At 37.9% G+C, this 21,552-nt stretch overlaps 2 protein-coding genes and 1 long non-coding RNA gene across 3 annotated transcripts in view; 1 reads left to right on the top strand and 2 right to left on the bottom strand.

Moving 5' to 3' along the window:
• kcnq1.2 (potassium voltage-gated channel, KQT-like subfamily, member 1.2) overlaps positions 1-8,125 on the bottom strand; it is a 207,503-nt gene extending 199,378 nt beyond the window's left edge. The window contains exons 1-2 of the mRNA XM_007546747.2: positions 7,878-8,125; positions 4,385-5,040 (exon numbers count right to left, since the gene is read on the bottom strand). Of these exons, the coding sequence (XP_007546809.1) occupies positions 4,385-4,878 (494 nt within the window). The 5' untranslated portion in view covers positions 4,879-5,040; positions 7,878-8,125. The remainder of the gene's footprint in view (positions 1-4,384; positions 5,041-7,877) is intronic.
• A 1,434-nt stretch (positions 8,126-9,559) lies between these two features.
• Positions 9,560-18,494, top strand: mrps35 (mitochondrial ribosomal protein S35). Its single transcript, XM_007546744.2, has 8 exons — positions 9,560-9,774; positions 10,691-10,734; positions 10,839-11,006; positions 12,759-12,819; positions 12,923-13,062; positions 14,304-14,413; positions 14,497-14,566; positions 18,027-18,494. Exons 1-8 carry the CDS (start codon positions 9,642-9,644, stop codon positions 18,294-18,296), a joined length of 996 nt encoding a protein of 331 aa, XP_007546806.1. The 5' UTR covers positions 9,560-9,641; the 3' UTR covers positions 18,297-18,494.
• A 275-nt stretch (positions 18,495-18,769) lies between these two features.
• LOC107835644 (uncharacterized) lies at positions 18,770-20,565 on the bottom strand. The gene is made up of 2 exons (XR_001661454.1): positions 19,072-20,565; positions 18,770-18,824 (listed from the first exon to the last, which is right to left on the bottom strand). It is a non-coding gene; the product is annotated as an uncharacterized LOC107835644 (long non-coding RNA).
• Between the last annotated feature and the right edge of the window lie 987 nt (positions 20,566-21,552).

The raw sequence follows: 21,552 nt of genomic DNA, 5'->3' as shown, positions 1-21,552 counted from the left end.
GTCCAGCTCCAGCTAAATCTCAGAGTTCTTGGTCAGTCAAGAGTCCATCAAGTGAGAAATTATGTACTTCGCTACTTTAGCAATATTTTTGAGAAATCTAAAAGTCACAGTTTGGAGATTCACAAATAAAACTGTGCTTTAACAAAATATTATCAGTGTGCGTTTAAAAGTTTTGTTTTGAAATGCAAAAGAAAACTTTATGTTAAAATTAAAATTATGTTTTTAAGGTCTAAAAGCTTGATTAATTTTCACAATGCTGCAGAAACTGAAGGTGAATATGAGACTGCTGTGTTTTTGTTTTTTACCATCTCCATAGAGCTGTCCCTGAGTCATGCTGGATGTTTCATAGGTTGGCAGCTGACATCCATCGTTGACTTCAGTGGATGTCTGAGAAAACTTCACAATGGGGTTTAACCAGATTTAGATGAATGCAAGTCTGAGAGTATATCTAAGAAAAAATGTGGGACCAAAATGAACTAGTCAACAACCCTGTGTGTGTGTGTGTGTGTTATTTATTGTGTGTCAGATAGAGCTGGCCCTTTAGAGCCGCCCTATTAAGGCCGTCATTGCTCTTTATCCTTCCTCTCCACTGATCACCACAGAGAACAGGAGAATGAATGGCCACCAGCCATCGCCATTAACAATTAAGAGTTACCTAAAGGAGTGTTAGTGAAGAACGGTTAGAGGGGTTTCATTTTAAATGAAGGCGAGGCTCAAGTTCCCGCTCCTTTATGAGGGAGGAAACACTGGAGCTTCAGTTACTCCTGGTAGGAATTACATTTGCTGCAGAGCAAAGGAAGCATCTGTGTGAAGCAAAGAGGATCTCTCTCACTCTTTTTTTTTTTCCAGAAATGTTTCATTTACAGTTATTGGTTGAGCAAAATTAGAAAAAAAAAAAGGTGGAAAGGTGAAAGCTGAAACTTTCTTGTAGAGTTTGGGTTGAATGGGTGTAAGCAATCAGGCAGAGTAAAGGCAACTAAATCAACATAACAAAGCACTTCATAAGCTGGAAGCTAATAAATAATTACACGGCAGCCAGAACTGTGGGCTGCCGGTTATTCATGACCACGGACCTAATTTCTAAGTCATGTAACATAAATGTGGAATAAAAAAATTAAATTAAATTAAAAAACTACACAGTAATCAAGAAAAAAGGCTTACTTTAGAAGAGCAGCTATATTAAAGCCCAAGTATTTTTTCTTGACAGGACACTTTTTGCATGGAGAATTATGGATAACAGAATATTTCACATTCTGTCTATTTGACCGGATATAGCCATTGTATCTATTGTTTGGTGTTTCAGTGGGGAAAAAAACAGTTTGCAAAAGTATCGTCTCATTTTGTTGCATCAAAACCACAAACTTCAATGTCATTTTTATTAAGTTTTTTTGTGACAACACATAGATGTGTTCAGTCCATCAATCAGAAATGAAAGAAGTGATGATTTATTTAGAGACGGTGTCACCACTCTGAGAAACTGCATTGAGATATTTCAACAGTGTGTAAATTAAATAAAAAATGAAAACATTAAAAATTAAAAATGTAAGTTTGAGTCTCTGACAAGCCAGAAAATCCACAACTCAAGGGACCAGCTTGAATCTCTAAATCACTGAAGGATTATCATGTCTTTATGTACTTATCTTCAGAAAGGTCCAAAGGCCAAGTAAAAAAAAAAACATCTGATTCGGGCTCTACAGTTTAAATGCGGCACTTCTTAACAATATCTCTAACAATTAAAGATTAAACCAACCAAAACTCTGCAGAGAGAATCGGGAGAAACAAAATGGCTTTATTTGTTTCTCCCGAACAAATAAATAAATAAGTTAAACCTGTTAATCCGTGTTCAATTCAACACAATCCATTTTGACATCTGATTCAGCAACAAGGCTAATCCAGGCAGCTGAAATCAATAAGTATAGTCACTCATGCTCATTTTAAAACAAAAAATAAATAAATAAACAAGTGTTATTTTGTGTAACACATGTCACAATTCCACATTTGTGGAATTGTGACATGTGTTGTCACAATACATGTCACAATTCCTTGACATGTATTGTGACATGTCAAGGAAACTCCATGACATGTCACAATGCAGTCATGTTTGTTTATATGAGTATAAATGAACTGTAGCGTGGAGAATTTGTATAAAGTGGTCATTTATTTCAGCTTAAAGTAAAAACAATTGAGAGAAACGTTTTACATTTTTGATATTTTTCTCCAATTTTCACAAATTGGGATTTTTCTAGAAAATAATGTTGCAAATCCCATCCATCCATCCATCTAAAATAAAGGAATAACAGAAGGGACATAAAATCATGAACATTTACACCTGCACCCTGTTTAAAATCACTATTCAACCTTATCTGCATGTCTGCTGATTGTGTGAGACAATGACAGCCTCTGATTTAAATATAGACATCCACAGGAAGAACAAAGGAACTTTATATTACCAAAGAGTGAAGTGCATCACTGAAAACATTGAGCCACTGCAACTTTTCCTAAAGCTTTACTCTCAAAATGAGGAAAATGAAAAAGACAAATGGACTGAAACTGCATTTTGTAAGCATTACTCACAAAAAACATGCCAGTAGTTCTGCAGAGTGAAAATTGGCTTTACTTATTTTGAACTTGAAAACAACACCAAAACAGAGCAAATTGGATAGAGACAGAAAAAAACAGACATTTGCTTTCATTTTGTGCTTTCTGTCTTAGAGTTTTTATGATTCTTATACACTCTTTTACTGTCTAATGTGGCCTGATGTAATAAAATCTACCCACACACAGCTCCCTGCCCCCACACACACACCTTCCTCTGAGTTATATATATGCGTCAGCCTGACCACAAAGAAATGCACACAAAAAACCCCCGACTGAGGCTGCACCACAAAACTGATCAAATGCAGCACTATACTGCTGATAAATGGGCCAAAAATAATCACATTTTTAAAAAATGATTTTAAAAGAAGTGTTTAAATGTTTTGTTAAATTACTAAATTCTTTTTTTTTTTTTAAATTAGGACCTCGTGTTATAGGACAGCATGAAAAGCTGTAGCAGGACTTGAAAGTCGTCTGATATTTTTTCTGGAAAGACGAATGGAAAATAAAACTTCTGTGTTTAAAGTATTTACTCGGTTAGGTCGAATATAAACACGGCGTCGGCTAAGTTGGTTGCAAAGTTTAGCCAGGCTTTGTATATTTAGAAATGAATGTAAATAGTATCTAGTAGAGGCATTTCAATTGAACGTCTATGATGAATATTATTCATATTTTCCATCTAATCTGACCTAAATCCTCGTGCTTCAGGCTTACGACGGCTAAACTGTGGAATACTTATGAGATCATAGAAGCTCGTTCTCTCACATATTACCAGGGCACTCTGGGATTTCTGATAGGAGTAGTAGTTTGATTTTTAATTTTTTTTTTTTTAAATGCCCAAACTACTAAATGTTAAGGTTTGTGGGATATTTTCTCCTTTAATAACGAACCAAATGTTTTATCTTGTTCAACTGCAAGACACTTCATTTCATCTAAGACACATTTATAACTGGACGCCAGCGCTTTTTCTGTAAACTTTTGCTGACATGACAGTTGACGGCCCGGGATCCACAAACATGATGCAGCACAGCAAGAAAAATAAAAAATAAAAATCTACAACTTCATACTAACGAGACACACAAACAAAGACTAAGTTCAGCTCATTTTAGTCATGTGAGCAGACATTAAAGTTTTAGTTTTCCTTTCTTGAAGTTTTATTGCAAATTTTGGTCATTTTGTTAGTTTTCATCAACAATAACGAAACACAATTTGATATTAATATGTGTATCGGTACCAATAAGGGCAGAGCTACTCTGTCTATTTCTATGAGTTGTGATGTCGAGCTTTATTACTTATTTTACATTATATTTAGATAATTGCACTTTCTGAACCATTTGAAATATTTTCACGACTGACCTAAGTAGTCAATGTTTTTTCTGGTTTCTTTATTACATTGACTGTTTTACACTAACTGCACTAACAATTAGGAGTAAAGCAGCATGTAAAAGTGTTTGTTTTTGCATGTTTGACCAAGCTTGTGGAGCTACAGGTGTATTTAAGCATCCTGTACTGGTGCAGAGGTATCAAAGATTGTGTAATTCAGTACATTTATATCTGTGTTTAAATAAAAGAAACACTTCAAATCAATTCAGAACTGCTTTTCCGTATCATATCGGTATCAGCCGATACTAAACATCAGATATCTGTATCGCATACAGAAACCTAAAACCTTTTCTTTACATTAAACTCTTTGCAGTTGGGTTCACAAACGTTTCAATTCAAACCAACATCGAGTTCATCTGAAGTTTGCAGCCAAATGGGTAAAGAACAAAAGCAGGCAGGTACTCACACTAGAAAGTGGTAGAGGAAGCATTTCAACCCCGCGGGTCTTTCTAGAAAGTTGTAAACATCCCCCTGCATGCTAGTCTTAATGTAAGGACTCTGGAACTCCTTCTGATGATGGCGCAGCCAACTGGAGCGAGGGAGAGGCGGCGGGACGGGGGTAACGGACGGCTGGCTGTGTGCGATCTGCAGCTCCGGGTCCTTTGTGTCAGCTGGAGGTAAGCAGGGGAAGCCTGATCCATTATTCACCGCCGGGGGGTCCATCTCCAGCGAAACTGGCGAGTAGTGGCCGACGTCAGGCACGGGGACCCGCAAGGCACCGCAGCCGGCAGCGGGACCGGTGGAGGCAGCCAGGTCCATCTCCTGGTCCAGGCTCAGGCTGATGCTCGTGCCGGCACATCCGTTGGGGCTGCAGCGTATGAAGGAGCTCCGCATCCTGCTGCCATAGTCCCGCTGCACATGGCAGGTCATGTGAAAGGAGCGTGCTCGTCTTTCCCCCATCGTGCCCCTTCAGGACGGGCAGAGGGGCGCTAATGAGGACTTTTAAAATCCTGGTGGTTCTGGCCGAGGTTTGCGCAGGAGGGAGCGGCCCAGCAGCAGGTGAGAACTAGCTACCTGCGGCGGAGAAGTGTGCTCTTTGTAGGGCCGCATGGGTCTCCATACCTAAAAAAGGAAAAGGTGACAGGAGTCATGAGGATGCACATAAATCAAGTTTGTCTGCGTGGGACATTTCAGCAACAAGGCAGTTCGAAGTGCTTTCCATCATAAAAACACATAAATCCACAATTGAACCATCACATTTTGCCAAGTGCCGTCATTACACATCAAAATATTGGTTAGTGTTTAATTTATTATGGCACAAAAGCAACTCCAACCTTGTGGGGTTTTAGTCTAGATTTAAAGTTTTGGTTGTTTTACAATTTTCCGGGTGTTTGTTCCAGATTTGTGTTGTATAAAAGCTGAATGCTGCTTCTCCATGTTTGGTTCTGGTTCTGGGGATTCAGAGCATCATGAACTGGAATCAACTTTGCCCTCTAATGTTGTGCTACCCGTTACTCAATATCTTGAAACTCTTCTATATACATAGTGCTAACTTCTCTCCTCTGACTTTCTCCTTGATTATTCCTTTTCAGCATGACAGCAGTAGCAGTAGTAGCAGTAGGAAATAAACAATTTCAGGTCGCAGTGACATCTTGCCCACCCGGGTGTACTTGTGAACAACAGGATTTGGATTTGCACTTTCGTCACACACAGAAACACATCTGCCAGGTATGTGCAGCTCGTTGCGACTGGGAAAGTAGAAAATTTGTTTTCCCAGTTCCTTCGTAAAGCTACACTAAGCATCAGTCCACCAGTCTATCTGCATGTCGCCGTTCCTATTGTGCATTTTTTAATTTTGTATAGGGAGAAGGGAGAGCGTTGCGCAACATAAATAATCACCCAGCCGGAACACGGTGCGCTTACTAATAAAATATAATTTAACGAAGCTTCGAGGCAGATAATTTGCCTCGAGGAATTTTAATAATCGAGGCACTTGAATCATTCGAGGAATCGTTACAGCCCTACAATACATGTTAGGTAATTATCTAAGCACCATACTTTCAGAGTCTATATATTCTTTTGATGTATAAACAGCTGATGAAAGCCGCAACCAACTTTTTCAACACCTTGTTGATATTTAGCTTTTAAACAGAATAAAAAGCTAAATATCACCTGATTTTCATTCATAAAAATAGTCTTAGTCGATTGCTAAAGTTAAAGGTTGCATTTTTGTGACCTCTGTGAACATAATAACACTAAGAGGTAACGTTTTGCTTTTATGTAATATTTTGCAATGTTCCCTTACAACACACTTTCTCTCTCTGAGGATTTTCTTTTGTGAAACCGCCATCCGGCTGGATTGCCCTGGATGGATGTCAAACACCCCCCGCCCCGCTCCTCTTCCATCTGGAAAGGAAAAACAGATGCACCGCATGGACTCTGAATATATTTAGAGAAAATAATTCGGCTGTCCACACCAAAGTGTAAACCCGGGAATTTGAGCAAAACATGTCGCGTTAACGTGCAGCTGAATAAAAATAAAGTTAGACTGATAAGTGAAGAAGGTAGCAGTGGTCATGTGCATTACTCTCTACTGACCTCCCTTTAACTTTTTTGGGGTTTTATAATCTGGCCACATTTGCACCAGGTTGGATACGGTGTGAAGCAGAACCTGCTAGCTGCTGATATCTTTTGAACTTTTTCACATCTTGTGACGTTAAACAAAAAAAAAGCCACATTTGCTTTGTTGAGACTTTATGTGATAGACACTCACGGGATAAAGTCCCAAATTGTGGAATGGAAGGAAAATGATTTATTTTTTGTGATTACAAATCTGTAAAGTGTGGGTGCACAGGGTCTGTGACCTGTGGCTTCACAACAGTTCTTAGTAACTTTGCCTACAAATAATAATAAACAAAAGAAAAAACATACAATAAATTGTGGTTATGGGAGTTTTTTTTTTTTTTTTTACAGCAGAACGACACTGAAAGTACCAGTAATGTTTAATATTTTCTTGTCTTTTTTTTTCTTTTTACATCATTTTACACAAATATTGACGCCCCATAGAAGATAATCTATCCTTTTCTGGCACATTCTGATGTTTTTTTTCTGTATTTTAAACCCAAAAGTAGAAATAATAATTAATTAAATAAATAAATAAATAAAAAATCTAATTATAAATATTTATTTTAAAAAAATTTGTAGGTCATGTAAGACTTGCTGCACTAAGCAAGTTTTATTTAGCTGGACTGATTAAAGAATTGACTCTGGATTGTAAAGGTTGCTGAAATTTCTCAAGCTCAGTCAGTCTGGATGGAGCAGATTATTTACATTAAAAAAAAAAAAGATATGGCAATTTAAAACCATTATGCTCACGGAAAAAGTAACTTGTGCGTATATAAGGGCAGGTTGACAACTCAACAAAACGCCATCTTCATTCATAAAAGCCTTCAGTTACAGGTTGGGAGGGCAGCTTGTTGTATTACCAGGAGGGAGACTGAACCAGGTGATGACATGCTCAGGCTAAATGATCGGAAAATGTCTCCTGGGGCAACAGAGGGGGGCGGCGGCAATTAGGAGCAGGTACCCCGTCCTCAACTATAGATGAGCTGGTGACAGGACGGTATCGGAGAGTTTCTGCATTTAAAAACCGCATCCTCATGCCACACACAATGAACTGTCAGACAGGACTCCAATTACCGGGTACTGTTGTCTAACTTTACGTTAAACTGAGTCGCCCCTCCAGCTTCAGGAAGCAAGTTAAACAAGAAGTTGAGTGTCGAAAAATCCCCAACACATTTTCCATTACCTAAAGAAGCATGCGTGGTCGCTGTTTATTTGATACATTGAGAGAGAGAGGAAAAACTTGTGATGGAAAGTATCCTGTATTATTATTGACATATGCTCGCTGCAACAGACGTATAAAACGATAAATGTCACCAAAAAAATATCGGATTTACCTTGAACTCCAAGTTGTAATCTGCAAGTGATGCAAGTTCCAACTGAGACGAGCAGAAATCCCTTCTTTTGAGCTTTTCATTAAAACAAACTCCAGTCATGCATTGCGCATGATCAATAAATCATCCAGCAGCGTTCAGAAACAAAGGCAATATCGCAAATGCAATCAAACCACCAGTCTTCAATCGGTTGCTGCCCTCGGGACCTGTCTCCTTGAAGTGCATCGCAGCTGCGCCTGGCCGAGTGCTGCATTCAAAGTTTATAGGAAATGACAATACTGATGGTCAAAGTAATCATCACCGACTGTCCAAGCAAACTAAAGTTGCAAGCGACTCCTTTTGTTTGATATGGTGAATTTAAAAAAAATATATATAGTTGTTTTTTTTTTAAATAGTATTTTGTTTGGGAAACTGAAAAATTGCAAATAAACACAGACCAAGCAGCTCTGTATTATTTTTAGTTTGCAATATAAAATAAAATGACTGTTTGGACACTCAAAGATGCTTTACAATGCAATCAGACATTCCCACTCAAACTCACATTCACATGTGGATGAAGGCAAAAATACTGGATTGAAGCCACATCTGCCCTGGGCAGATCAATATTAATATCAATATCAATATCAATATCAATATCAATATCAATAATATGATCACTTAGGTTAATATTCTACTTGGATATCAATGTTGTTGTATGTTGCCATTTTTAATCACCTTGACACTACAACTTCAGATTTAAATTTTAAAAAAGTTTTCCACTTGCATTTTATCTATTTGTTAAATTAGGTTTTCACCTACTGTTTAAGCCACTGCTTTAAAGTGAAGTTTAAAACCAGCAGCTGAAGATAAAGACTTTGTACATGTCCTACTTAAATAGATAAATCTATTTGGATCACATAAAAATAATTTCATGGATGAGACATCACAAGTAGTAAGTTCTATAGTTTTAAATTTAAAACATTGCTTAAATTTAAAACCAAAGACCAAATTATGAAATACAAAGTCAGAGTATGAATCGTCAATGGCAAGACGATTTCAACTTTCACTGTCATAGTTTAGATACAAAGTCAGAATTAAGAAGATTATAATTTTTATCTCATCTAATGACTTTGAAAATGAAAATAATCTTATAGTTAAATCTCACAATTAACATTTGGAAAACTAAAATGATGACCTACATGACGTTAAAAATGTAAACCATTATCATCTATCTCATAACTGAAATTTGTATGTAATAAATATGACAAAAAGTTTTTAAAAATTGTATTTGTATCTCACAATGATGACTTGAAAATTGATATTATCAGCTTATATCTCACAACTATGGCTTTATATCTCGTAGTCCTGAAATACTCTTTTAAGTGGAGGAAATGGGCTCCTATTAATAAGCGAGGGTTTATTTTAATCGAGTTCAGTGTTGGGGAAATATTTATTGTTTGTGGCTATTTTACCGGTGGTCACTGAACGCAGCAGCTGTTTGGAAAGCAGCAGCTGGCAGAGGGAGAATCAACAGCTGGTCAAGCGCGTTCATGGAAAATAACTAAGAAGATAAATAAAGAGAGGATACCATCTGTAATTGTTATAACATCCTTACCTGAGCAGCAGTGTGGAAGAATTGTCACTACCTTACAGTAAATGAGAGCTTGAAAATCTCTTTTCATCTGCAGGAGGCGCTGAAACGCTCTCGACGAGTCAACTTGGTCGTTTCGCGGTTACCACATATTGTCTCTCGTCGGTGTCCGTAGTCAATGAAGCGGGTGAAAAAACATGGCGTCCTTTGGTAGCAAGGTTTTTCTGTCGCTAGGTCGAACTAATGTCTCTGGTGTGGGTTTTAAGAAGACAGGAAACAGAGCCACATATGCTACGGCGTTGACAGTAAACTCTTCTTCTACAAATAAAGGTGAGTTCGTCTTTGGAAATGCTGACTATGCTAAAAGAAATAAAGAGCTACTGATGCTGGCTAAGCTAACCATATGAAACTGTTAGCAAAGTCAAGTGCCTTCATTTCTTGAGGCTATGCAGAGTTAATGGTGATGGTGATTAGACTTGAAAACGATTTGGTCAGATTAAAAATGCTTTGTCGTCTTTGCCTAAATGTGGACAGATCAGAGTAACTGTGATCCCCACCGTCTTTTCATCTAAAGTCAATACTGTTTGTATGAGATTGTAAGCGAATTTTGCTGTGATACAAGACAAATTTCAGACATACTCTGACCATTGTGTTGTACCATGCATGGCGTAAAATCATTTTTTGCGAGTGAAAACTTAAAATAAAATAGAGCTTGCTTTTGTGTTCAGCGAATACGGAAAATGTCTCTAATTTAAATGCCTCATTTAAATTAGAGACATTTGATATGACACCTCTAAATTAAATGTCAAATATCAAAATAATAAGTTTTTGAGTTACATGCAAAACATGGCAAGTCAAGGTCACTTAGTGTGGCAGCATCATGGTGTGGGGATGTTTCCCCCCCCCCCCTGTCAGGGAAGATGAAGAGAGATAAATGCAGCCTACAAAGGTTAAAAGCAATAAAATTATTTAAAATCAAAGATTTTTTATGTGTGAGAAAGGCCTAGTCAAAGTTTAACACTAACTTCAATTGTGATTCTGTGGGGAAATTTAAAAACTGTTGAAGCTGAACTAATTTGCAAAGATGAAATGGTAAAAATTTCAGTCGTTGGACATGCATAGCTCTTTATTAATGAACATACTGCTACAGCTTTTTGGCTTTTCTTATAAATAGAAACAGTTTATAGCAGGTAAAGTAATATATCTTTGATAAAACTAGAAATCCTGTCAATTTTAAATCTTCCAGCGAGGGGCGGTAAAGGATCCACTGGCAGAAGACCAAAGAGAGGAGTAAGTTAACACAAGACCTACCAGCAATATTATTTTACAACTTTCAAAATTATCTTCACTCTTTTTTTTTTCATTTTTTTTTTTCACTTTTTTTTGTACATTAGCCTGGGGAGCCTAGGACTGAAAAGATGGCGCTGGATCAGGACTGGACCTCAGTTTATCCCGCAGCGACCCCCTTCAGGGCCAACGCCGTCCCTCTTCCTCTGCGGATGGGCTACCCTGTGAAGAGAGGCATTCCACCAGAGAAGAAGGGCAACTTGGAATTAATAAAGGTCAGAGTTCATGCCCTATGAAGAACCAAAGCTAAATAAATAAATTAATAAAAAATTAATTACGCGGTTCTAGCTTTTTGAATTACAAATTTTCTCAGAAATGTAAGATTTATTTCTCCTGACTAGCCAAGTTAGTGCTGCTGCTGCTGCGCTAGTGGAGCTCCTCTTGCTGTATTGCTCTCCCCTCATGGCCGTGTCTCTGTGCACGGATTAGCAAGCAGCAGCTGCCCCATCTGGACTCGAGCCACTCGCAGATCCACTACTTACATTCGTCACAGCTGGAAGTCAGCCGGGTGGCCTGACGATACTCATTTCCTTCTGCCTGCAGGAGATAAACTGCTGTTTGTTACTTACTTGGCTTGAGTACTTGAAACATCACACCTTAGAGATTATTATCTACACTCATTTTGACATTATATCAGGATATTTCATATAATTTTGTGTTTTACGTAATATTCTCTTTACCCAAAGGATGAGAGGAGGTTTGTTTTCCCATTCTGTCCATCATTCCTTTGTAAAACTGGTATTGGTACATATTAATGAATTAAACCATTATTGAAGTGTTTATTTATTTTATTCCAACAACTTAAACCCATTACATTATAAAATAAATGACACCCAGAGTTAAATTTATGAAGCTACTGTTTCTGTTAGTTTTAGTGATGACAGCTAATGGCGAGCCAAAATTTTAGTTTCTTAGAAAACTATTTTTTTTTTCCTTTTTTTTTTTTTTTTTTTTTTTTTTTTTTTTTTTTAAGTCTTGACAATTATCCAAATTGTAAATGAAGCTGGTAGTTCACTGAGTGCTTTGTTGAAGCACATTGATGGAAAGTTTAGTGAAAGGAAAAATACTTAGCAGCTTCTCATTCATCCCACCAAAAAATCCATCTTTAACTCTCAATAACAAATTTTAGTAACAAGTAGAAAATAATTTTCATCAGATCAAATGTAATTTTAAATGTAGAAAGCAGTAGTAGCATTAAATAAAATGCCTTTCATGGTAAAACTGTTTATTTTCCAGCTACTAAGCCATTATTCCGGTGTAAGTATATATATCTATTACTAACAAACATGTGAAAGGTTAGTGAGCAGATTAAAATACGGAGGGATAAAGGCTGGACTGAATTATTATATCCATCATTACATTAAAAGGGCCATTAAAGGATTTCACGTTTTATTTTTTTATATAATCTGCTTACACTCATTTATTCAATGAATGCTGTTTTTTCTGATGATATAAGGCTTCGTTATGATTCCACATGCTTAATGTCATTGTGTGTGTGTGTCTATAACATGAAACAGGAATTTTATGAATAAGAATTGGGTGCACACATTTTATATTTATTGTAGAATTGCACATATAGATTAAAACATAAACATGGGTCATTGTTTAGATTACCACCAATAAGCTTCTGGAACAATTTTGTCTGAATATTTCACCACTTTTTTCCAACTGATTTTTTGTAGGGGTCTTTTAAATTGGTTTGTTTTTCTGCTGTGGGTCACACTTTTAAAATCCAAATATTTTCAGTTTAGCATCCAAATCTTAAATGTTCATTTACTTTAATGCTGATGTGTTTGAGAACATTATCTTGTTGGGGAAAACCCAGAAAGTTTTTTTTTTTTTTTTTGCTTTTTCACCATCCAGCTGCTGATTGGAAGAGGTGGAGAAGTTGTTTTTAGTAATAAAAAAAAGTGTTTAGTTCCTTCTCGTATCCAAATCGCTACATGATCTTTTCGACTTTGTTTCAGATACCAAACTTTTTGCATCTGACACCAGCAGCTATCAGGAAACACTGTGAAGCTCTGAAACGTAAGCACTCAGTCCAGGATAATGTTACTTGCCTTGTTTAAAGGTATTTTCTTTTTGGTTTTCATGAGTTTTAATATGATAATGTTATCTTCTCCGCTGCTAGCTTTCTGCACAGAGTGGCCCTCGGCCCTGGACACCGACGCCAAATGCGACGAGCTCTTTCCAGTTAAAATCCAGAGCACAGACTACGTGTCTGCTGGGCCCTCCATCAGGAATCCTTCAGCTCGCGTCGTTCACATGAAAGTGAGTTTCCACGACGATCGCTCTGAAAAAGTCCCGGCCGCTGTTTTTACCTGACTGAGTTGAACTTGAATTGTTTCTCGAGATTACAGATTTACACAGCAGCCAGTCGACGCAATGACACAGACATTCATTCACAAACAAAACACTTTGCATTATTAAACCGACAGATTTGCCCTGGACTTAGTTGGTTTTTCTTTTATTTATTTGCCCCCCCCCCTTCCCTCTTGCTTCCCAACAGCTTCCACAGCAGGTAAGGGGGGGGGGGGGTCAGAAAACAGTTTGCCATCAACATATTTTTGGAGACATTTTAATATTCCACTTAATCCTCGCGCTACCACTAATCCATCAATACCCAATCCTTCTTTCAGACTGAAGCCATACATGCAAATACATGCAGAAAACCAAGAACATGATCACTTAATATAAACCAAACGTAAACATACTGAATATATAAACGAGTTGAGAAAATACAGTTTGCTCTGCTCCGGTTAAATTTAGTCAGAAAATGCAACAAAAGCGACTCTTTAGAAACGTGGAGACATTTGGGAAAAACATGACGACAACATGAGCTTCTGTATCCATAGTTGCATACTGAGGACAGTGAAGATTCTGACATTAATAGTTTTCTCTTGTGTCAAATTTGCTATTAATCACCAACCATCTGCTCTCCTGACACATTGCCTTAGATTATAGCAGCAAGGTAGGAATTAGAAATTAATCCAGGTGGATTAGGCTCCAAGATGGATTGGAGAGCAAATCTCTCAAAGAGGAATCACAAATCTAGAGCAAATTCATCCAGACTCGTATTTCTGCATGTAAAAGAACATTTTCTTCTCTTGCCATAACAGACGAGTTATATCTGTGCGTGTTTGCATACCTGATGCCTTGAACTTGAATTGCAACAGGTATGTTTTTAAAAGATTTGATGTCATCAGAATGTTATTTTATGATATTCTATACATCCGAACGGTGACTATATTTCAGTCACTTAATTAAACACTTAAAATTAGGGCTGCAACGATTTTAGCTTTCGATTGTTCTGACGATTAGTCGGATAAAAATTGGCACATCCTAGAGATTTTCCATGTAACAACTTGAGCTTTTTTTTAATATACTGTATTAGAAATACATTAAGACATGCAAATAAGTAATAATAAATTATTAGAAATTATTCAAAGCTGAATTGAAAACTTTGTGTAATTTGTTTAACGTCTAAGCGCGTCATGTGACCTGCCCTCCAGGTAAAGTTGTCCAGTTTGAACCTGGATGACCACGCCCGCAAGAAGATGCTCAAACTTGTTGGGGACAGATACTGCAAAGACTCAGACATCCTCACCATCAAAACAGAAAGGTAAACAACACCGCCCCCCCTGAAAACACACAATCCTAACACAAATCAAACATACCCTTAAATATCCCCCTTTTCTGCCCCAGCTGCCCTCTGAGGCAGCAGAACTATGACTACGCCATGTACCTGCTGACTGTCCTGTACCACGAATCCTGGGTAAGTCGAGCAGCTTGTCTTTTTGTTTTGCTCACTCTGTCGTGTCAGGATGTACCCGTGCCTCGTTCGCGGGGTTTTTAGGTGAATTGTTTGTGCCTCTTCAGAATCCCCCCGTAAGTGTCTGACCTTTACTTTGCTGACCTTTTTTGTTTTGTTTTGTTTTCTTTCAACTATCATCCGCTCATTTAAAGGCCAACTGTTCAGTTAAAGACCCGCTGTCGCGTTTGGTTTGTTCTCAGTTGGGCTTGAGATGAGATGTTTCTGGAAAGCCTTCCTCACGCCGCAGCGTTAAATGGGAGGCAGTGCCTCTCGGGTTTCCACTTATGTAATCTGTGTTACTTATCCTTTATCCTTTAATATACCTTTGAATTTACAGATTTATCTGTTTAGTACGTACTTGTCTGTCACACTTAAATGCTTCGGATTATCAAACATATTTTAATATTTGGGAAGGATAAATGGAGTAAATTTTAAAAAGCAGTATTCAGATTATGATTTCATTTATTAGAGGAAAAAAAAATTGTCCAAACCAGCCTGACCCTGTGTGAAAATATAATTACAGCACTTGCTAAATCCTGGATTAGTCACAAATTTTCACAAATAAAAGGATAAACGGCTTTATAAAAACATTGCATTTACTAGTGTGAAGAAAATTGGAGAACAAATTGGGATCAAAAGTAATATTTAAGGTTTCAGTTCTTCAGTAAGGTGCAGCGAGAGGCGTTATCCACTAATGAAGAAAAGATGGAACAGGGCGAGGTCGGCCTGCCAAAAAAAACATCTAAACTACTGTAGCCTTCACTGTCCCCTGTAAATATTAGTTATTTAATTTAAAAAAAATCCAAAAATGAATTTAAATTGTGAAATAAACCTAAAGTTGGGTTTAAACCAGACTTCTTTAAATCTGTATTTTAATATTTGTTTCTTTTATACAATGCTTTCAAGTGGTTGACATATTAAGTAATAACAAACTGAAAGATTTTTATTAGGGATGCACAACATATCGGCAGGAATATCCATGTCTGTCTGATATCGGATATTCAAATTGGCCCAAATTCTCATATCGGTTCCCAGTTTTTATGCTCTTTTCATGTTTCCTTTAAGGCCTCGCAAATAAACTTGCCTTTGCTTGGGCTTACTAGTGAGAACCTAAAAACACCCTAGAAAAATAATAATAATAAAAAAAAATAGAATAAAGGTTTTAAAGTGGCTTAGTCAAAGTCTGGACTAAAAACCAATAAATCTGAATTCCCTCAGCTCCAGATAGGCAGGTGGGGTAAAGAGTTGCTAACGGTCTTCCAAGCTCTTGTTGTTTAGGGGTCAATTTTTCTCAGTGCCAAGTTATTTTGGATGGCTTTTCATTCTATAAGTTAATTGTTTAGGAAACTTTTGTTGTTTTTTCCTTTTTTTTTTTCTAATATTACATTTGGTTTGATCAGAAACATTTAAGTGCTATTAAATACAAAAACATTTCATACCCATAGTAAACAACCAGCTTGTGCCGCATGTTCTAGACTTTATTTTCAGGATTTTTAAAGCCTTCAGCTTCATATATTCTTATCGGATGAGCCAGCATTTCTCTCCAGGACAGAGAGCGATCTTGTCCGCTTTTCTTGGAGAGCTAACCCCATTATGGAGGCGACGGAACTAAATAGGCAGGAGGACGGCAAACAGCAGCCTTGTCCAGTTGACATTTTCTCCCTGATGAGTAAAGAAAAAAAGAAAACAGACGCCCCTATCAGGTGTTGGACCACACCACGTCGGCCTCAGTGCTGTCCCTACGCATTTGGAGCCAGGCACATAAAAAGAAAATGACTCTCTTTGTTGTCCAACCTCTGCTTGCAGGAGCTCTTCCTGTCACGGCTTGGCCACATTAGCGAGGGGAAGAAAAAGAAAACTAAAAAAAATCTCCCAGTCAAGAAAAAGGTGTTTGAGTCAGGAAGCAGAACATTGTCCGCTGCCCTTTCGGACACACAATGGAAGGCACAGTGCTTGTCCAGCGAGCTTTTGGACGACTTTACAGTGGAGCGGCGATCGGGTTGTAACGCTAGCCCACAAAGGAGCCAATTGTTAGCAGCCACTGAGGTGATAATATCTCCTCACTTGGAGAGGAAGACCTCGGCTGCTAATTCCAACGGGTGCTAATCCGAATCAGCTCTGGAGCTGACTGCAAGAAACCTTTCAGTAGCATGAGGGGGAGACTTGCTTCCCCCTACCCCACCCGGTGCACAACACCCGTCATCTTCCCAAAACGGATTTGTTTGAAGGTACACAAACGCAATCAGGAAGAACAGGTGGCCTTTTGTCTGTGAAAGGCCTGGAAAGTAAGCTGCATGCACACTGAACAATCTACTCTTTGATGGATGCTTAAACAGTCATTGGAAAAATAGTTTTGCTTTTTTAATTAAAAAAAAAGTATGTGTATGTGTGTATATATATATATATATATATATATATATTTCTACATATCCAGTGGAAGGACAACAACCTGCTGCAACCTGTTTTTTCTAAGCTAAATAATTGAATGTGTTGATGTTTGGTTTTCTGGGGCGGTTACTGATCTATGAGGTATCGTACTCTGCTCCTGGACCTGATCCAGACGGGGTTTTATGAGGAATCAGATGCGTATCGCAGTAAATGATGGTCATTAACCCCAAACACCTGGATGGAAGCGCCACTGATGGCCCAGTCGCCGCTCCGCTTTAAGATAATGGTTCTTATTGTTCTCCGGGGAACCCGATGACGGCTGAACAGGCAGCACACAGAGCAGGAGAAAATAACTTTGTTAGAAGATGAGACATAAGATATTTAGCCTTTGTTGCCAAAAAGGGAAGTGGAAAAAGCAGTTTCAAAGTTGTTTAATCTTTGATCTGTTTTCACTCAGCAGGAAAAATGCAGTGCCTATATTACTCCAAATCTATTCATACTATTAATTTCCCTTGAAATTCTTCATTTTTGTCAAGTTGCTACTGCAAATTTCTGTATATTTTATGGCGGTTTTGTGAGTTACCTCAACACAAAATGGGGTACAAATGTAATTAAGGTGGTTTTAAAACATTTAACTCAAAAAAACATCTAAAGTGTGGTGTGCATTTGTCTTCATAACAATTTGCTCTTAAAAACCAAAACCAGATTCAGAGAAATTCTCAGAATAAATACAGCCATCTTGAGAAAGTCTAAAAGAATTGTTTTCAGAGAAGGAGATTAAAAAAGCGCTATTGGTGGTGGCAGCATCATTCTGTCGGGATGCTTTTGTTCAGCAAGGGAAAATAAATGTAGCTAAATGTAGGAGAAAACCTGTTGGTGGCCACAAAAGACACTAGTGCAGAAAATGGCGTCATCAAATCCAAACCAAATCCAAGATTCAGTGGTTGATGCTTACAAATGCTGTACTGTGATTTCATATTGTCCTGGTGGTGTGAAGCCGTAGTTCCACATATTTCCTTTCTTCCCTTTTCAGAAAATCGAGCCGTGGGAGGCAGAGAAAACCCGCGCAGACATGGAGGAGTATAGCTGGGAGGACAGCACGTCCCAGAAGAACATCCTGGACACGCTGCTGCGCATCAACGCTACCGGAGAAGGAGAGGAAGCTGAAGTGAGAGAGCAGCTGCTGGGAAGAGAGGAGGTGCTGGAATATAAGGACTCAGTCGAGACGCTGAAGAATGAAGAGCCGAGCGAGAGCAACATGCTGCGGTACAAGGAGGCGGTCAGGAAGGTTCTCAAGGTGTGAAATCGTTAAAGCTGATAAACATTTACAGGACGACAGTTGAAAGCATGTTAAGCAGAATGATTTCAGCTGTGTTATTCTGTTGCCAGAATGATCTTGAATGTCTGATGGTGTCAGCAGCATTTATTTTCTCAAATAAATTTGCTGTAATATCCAGTATGTGGTGTTTTTAATACAAAAATAAAAGCAGAACACAAGAAACTGTTTGAGTTTTCTCTTCAAAGCAGGAAAGATTTCATAATAAGAGCTCCATTCAGTCAAAGAATCAGCTTTAAATTTGATCATACTCATCAGGAAAGATGCTTCCTGAGACAGTTTGTCCCTCTTGGAAGACGTTCTGTCTGTAATCTGTTTTTTTTTTTTTTTAAGGTCAGGCAATAAACTGAGAAAACGTGGTCTCCATCTGGTCAGTTGATGTGCAGCAAAGTTTCAACATATCACAGGCTGTAGCGTCCCGGTTGAAAGGATGATCTCTCTGATGGTTCACGTTTCTTTATTCAACAGCCTTTGTACATGAACACACCGTAAGAGCTACAAACATACAAATAAAATACCATTAGTAACTCTTAGTGGTTCTAACCTTTTACCTTAACCCATAAACCTTACTTTATGTAATATTAAATTTACAATACATGTATTTAAGTAACTATTTCTGTATTACAAATTAACTAAAACATATTCCAACTGTTCGACAGTTAATCAAATATTAGCACAAATATTAACACTTTCATGTCGAAACATAAACATTACGCTCAACAATACTCGTCAAAACACTCACTTTGTTCCCTCATCAACCAAGCGCTAACTAATTAATTGTTTAGACCTTAGTTGGACTATTCCTTAGTTATCTCCCTTTAACTGTGACTAGTACACTCTCTTACTCTCTGCCCTATGTCCAAAACAGTTAATTGTCAGTTAGTCTGCAGCTCCCGTGTCAGTCACCTAGCAACCCTGCCTCTCAAAGCCCCGTCAAAACAAAAGCATCGGCCGCAAAGGCAACAAATAACTCTTGGCCAAATGAGGAAACGAATAAACACCAACAAAGTCATTTACACAGGTTGTCAACTATGAAACCAAAAAGATGGCAGCTCAATCCAGCCTCTTTTCTATTTTCACATTTTGTTCCTGCATGCCTACAATAGAATAAATAAAAAGCTGATGCATTTTACATCAAAGATCTCCTTGGAAACTAGAGCTGATATAACACAAAGTGTACAAATTTATGTGTAGGGGCGTAATTCTCACGGTATTGTTGCCTTTGGTAAAATAAAAATGCCACAGTTCTAAAGAACTTACACCAATATTTAAAGCATCATTAATCACTTTTTGAAAACAGAAGGGAACAGTTATTTGTAGTGCCTCTAACGAATGGACAGTAACATTATTTACAGTGGCTCACCTGCAACTTTGTAGTACCAAGTTGGACCTTATTTTGCCTTCAGAACTGCCTGACATCTAAAATCTTGGTATAATAGTCCATGGTGTCTTTCAGTTGCTGCAGATGATTTTATTCTGTTTTTGTTGGACTGAGACCTGGCATACCACTCATTGTAATGTTGAAGAAACAAGTTGGAGATGGTTTGAGCTTTCTGCCGCGGTCCGTTTCTTGTCCTGCCGGAAGTACCGATCTCGAGGTGAGTAGTGCACGGAGGTCATAATAATGGTGATTATCAACAATACTCAAGTTAACTGTGGCGTTAATTGCGTGTTGATGCTCGGGTGGTAGTACTAAAGTGTCCCAGGAAAATATTCAAAACATCATAATGCCACTAACAACAGCCTAAGTTGGACCTACCACCAAGATGTCGCAGCAGAACTTGAGGCCTATTCAGTATCTAAAATGAAGACCTAAAATGACTTGGATTCATTAAGAAAAAAGTATTATAAAGTTGGCCTTTAATACGCTAGTCTCTTGTCTAATTTGTCGTGGCAGGACTACTCAATCTTGCATTTTTTTTTAAATTCTTGCCTAAATTTTCTGTCAGGCAAATGCCGCGGGTACACATCTTCCATGCGACCCAACGGAGTAGCTAGCTGCTATCATATGGCTGCTATAGCCTAGCTAGCTTTTCTCAGCGTTTATCAAGTGTCAGTTATGGCGTAGAGTAGACGACGTTCGTTTTAGTCACTGGCTCACATTCTGTTGCAAGCCCGTAAGAGCCAGCAGAATATACAAGTCTTCCCCAATATTAATAGTTTTTTCTATCTGAAAATGTATTCAAGCTAGCATTAAAAATATCTTTACAGTATTAGGCACGTGCAGAGGGGAGTGCTTGAGCACCTGCCCCTTTTGCTCCTTGCCCCCAAGTGCCCTTTTGGTCAAACTTTTTTATTTTTATTTTTGCTATTATTATTTCATAAGCCCTCTTCTGACACATAACATGTACTAAAATTATTATTATTATTATTATTAATTAATTACATTTTTTTTTGTACATTATAAGCCGGTCACCTTGTTACCTTTGACCTTTTGCCCGTGACGCATGACGCAATTGCCCCTTGCGCATTGAGATAAGGCAGCTAACTGGAGCTGAACGTAGCGAACGTTCCAGATTACAGAACAGTTTTTGGTGAACTAAAAAAAAAGTTTTTGGTGAATAAAGTGGAGTAGACCTGCTACTTGTCAGATAACGGAAAAGGTTGAAGTATCGTTTCTGCTTCAGCGGTTTAAGCAGAGAGGTAATGAAATACAACAGACACTGACAGACCTTTCTCTGAAGAACTACTGAGCGGGAGGAGACAGCCAGGTGAGGAAAAACTGTTCTTAATTATCGATTCAGTATTTTTATCATACAGACATTAGGCTCTTGTTGATGTGCTATTAGCTAGCTGCTAGCTAACGACTTTGCTAGCAAAGCTAGATAACTAAAAAGCTTCTTCCCTGTGTCGTTAATGATATCAGTCATTCTTCAGTATTGCTTATGCAATAGGGGCACATCGCCCGTCCAAAACCGATCATTTCCATAACGGATATATGTCTTCTAATTTCCTTTGCTGCATAATGTACATTGCATTTATTCTGGTGTTAGGTAAATGTATCTTGAAGGAGAATAGCACTTAAATAAAAGCCCAACAAGGACATTGATTTAGAATTTAAAATAATTCAGCCTGAATTACCATGATAGATATAATGTATGTAATAAAAGTGTCATTAATGAAGGGGAAAAAACTCAATCCAGACTTTAAGTAAGTTTAGGGTCTGGTTCATAGTATGAAGTAAATTTGTTTTCCCCAATTATTAAATAAAAAAAAAAAAAAA

The sequence above is a fragment of the Poecilia formosa genome, unplaced genomic scaffold (genome assembly GCF_000485575.1).
Source record: "Poecilia formosa unplaced genomic scaffold, Poecilia_formosa-5.1.2 Scaffold17, whole genome shotgun sequence".
NCBI classification, from domain to species: Eukaryota; Metazoa; Chordata; class Actinopteri; order Cyprinodontiformes; family Poeciliidae; genus Poecilia; species Poecilia formosa.
The sequence above is the reverse complement of the archived record's forward strand: the minus strand, read 5'-3'. Positions and strand labels throughout refer to the sequence as shown.

Bases quoted from the DNA above. Each gene is read 5' to 3' on its own strand.
- mrps35 (XM_007546744.2), top strand. From the start codon at position 9,642: ATGGCGTCCTTTGGTAGCAAGGTTTTTCTGTCGCTAGGTCGAACTAAT. The intron at 10,735-10,838 runs GTAAGTTAACAC...TTTGTACATTAG, and splicing joins GCAGAAGACCAAAGAGAGGA to CCTGGGGAGCCTAGGACTGA. The intron at 14,414-14,496 runs GTAAACAACACC...TTTCTGCCCCAG, and splicing joins CTCACCATCAAAACAGAAAG to CTGCCCTCTGAGGCAGCAGA.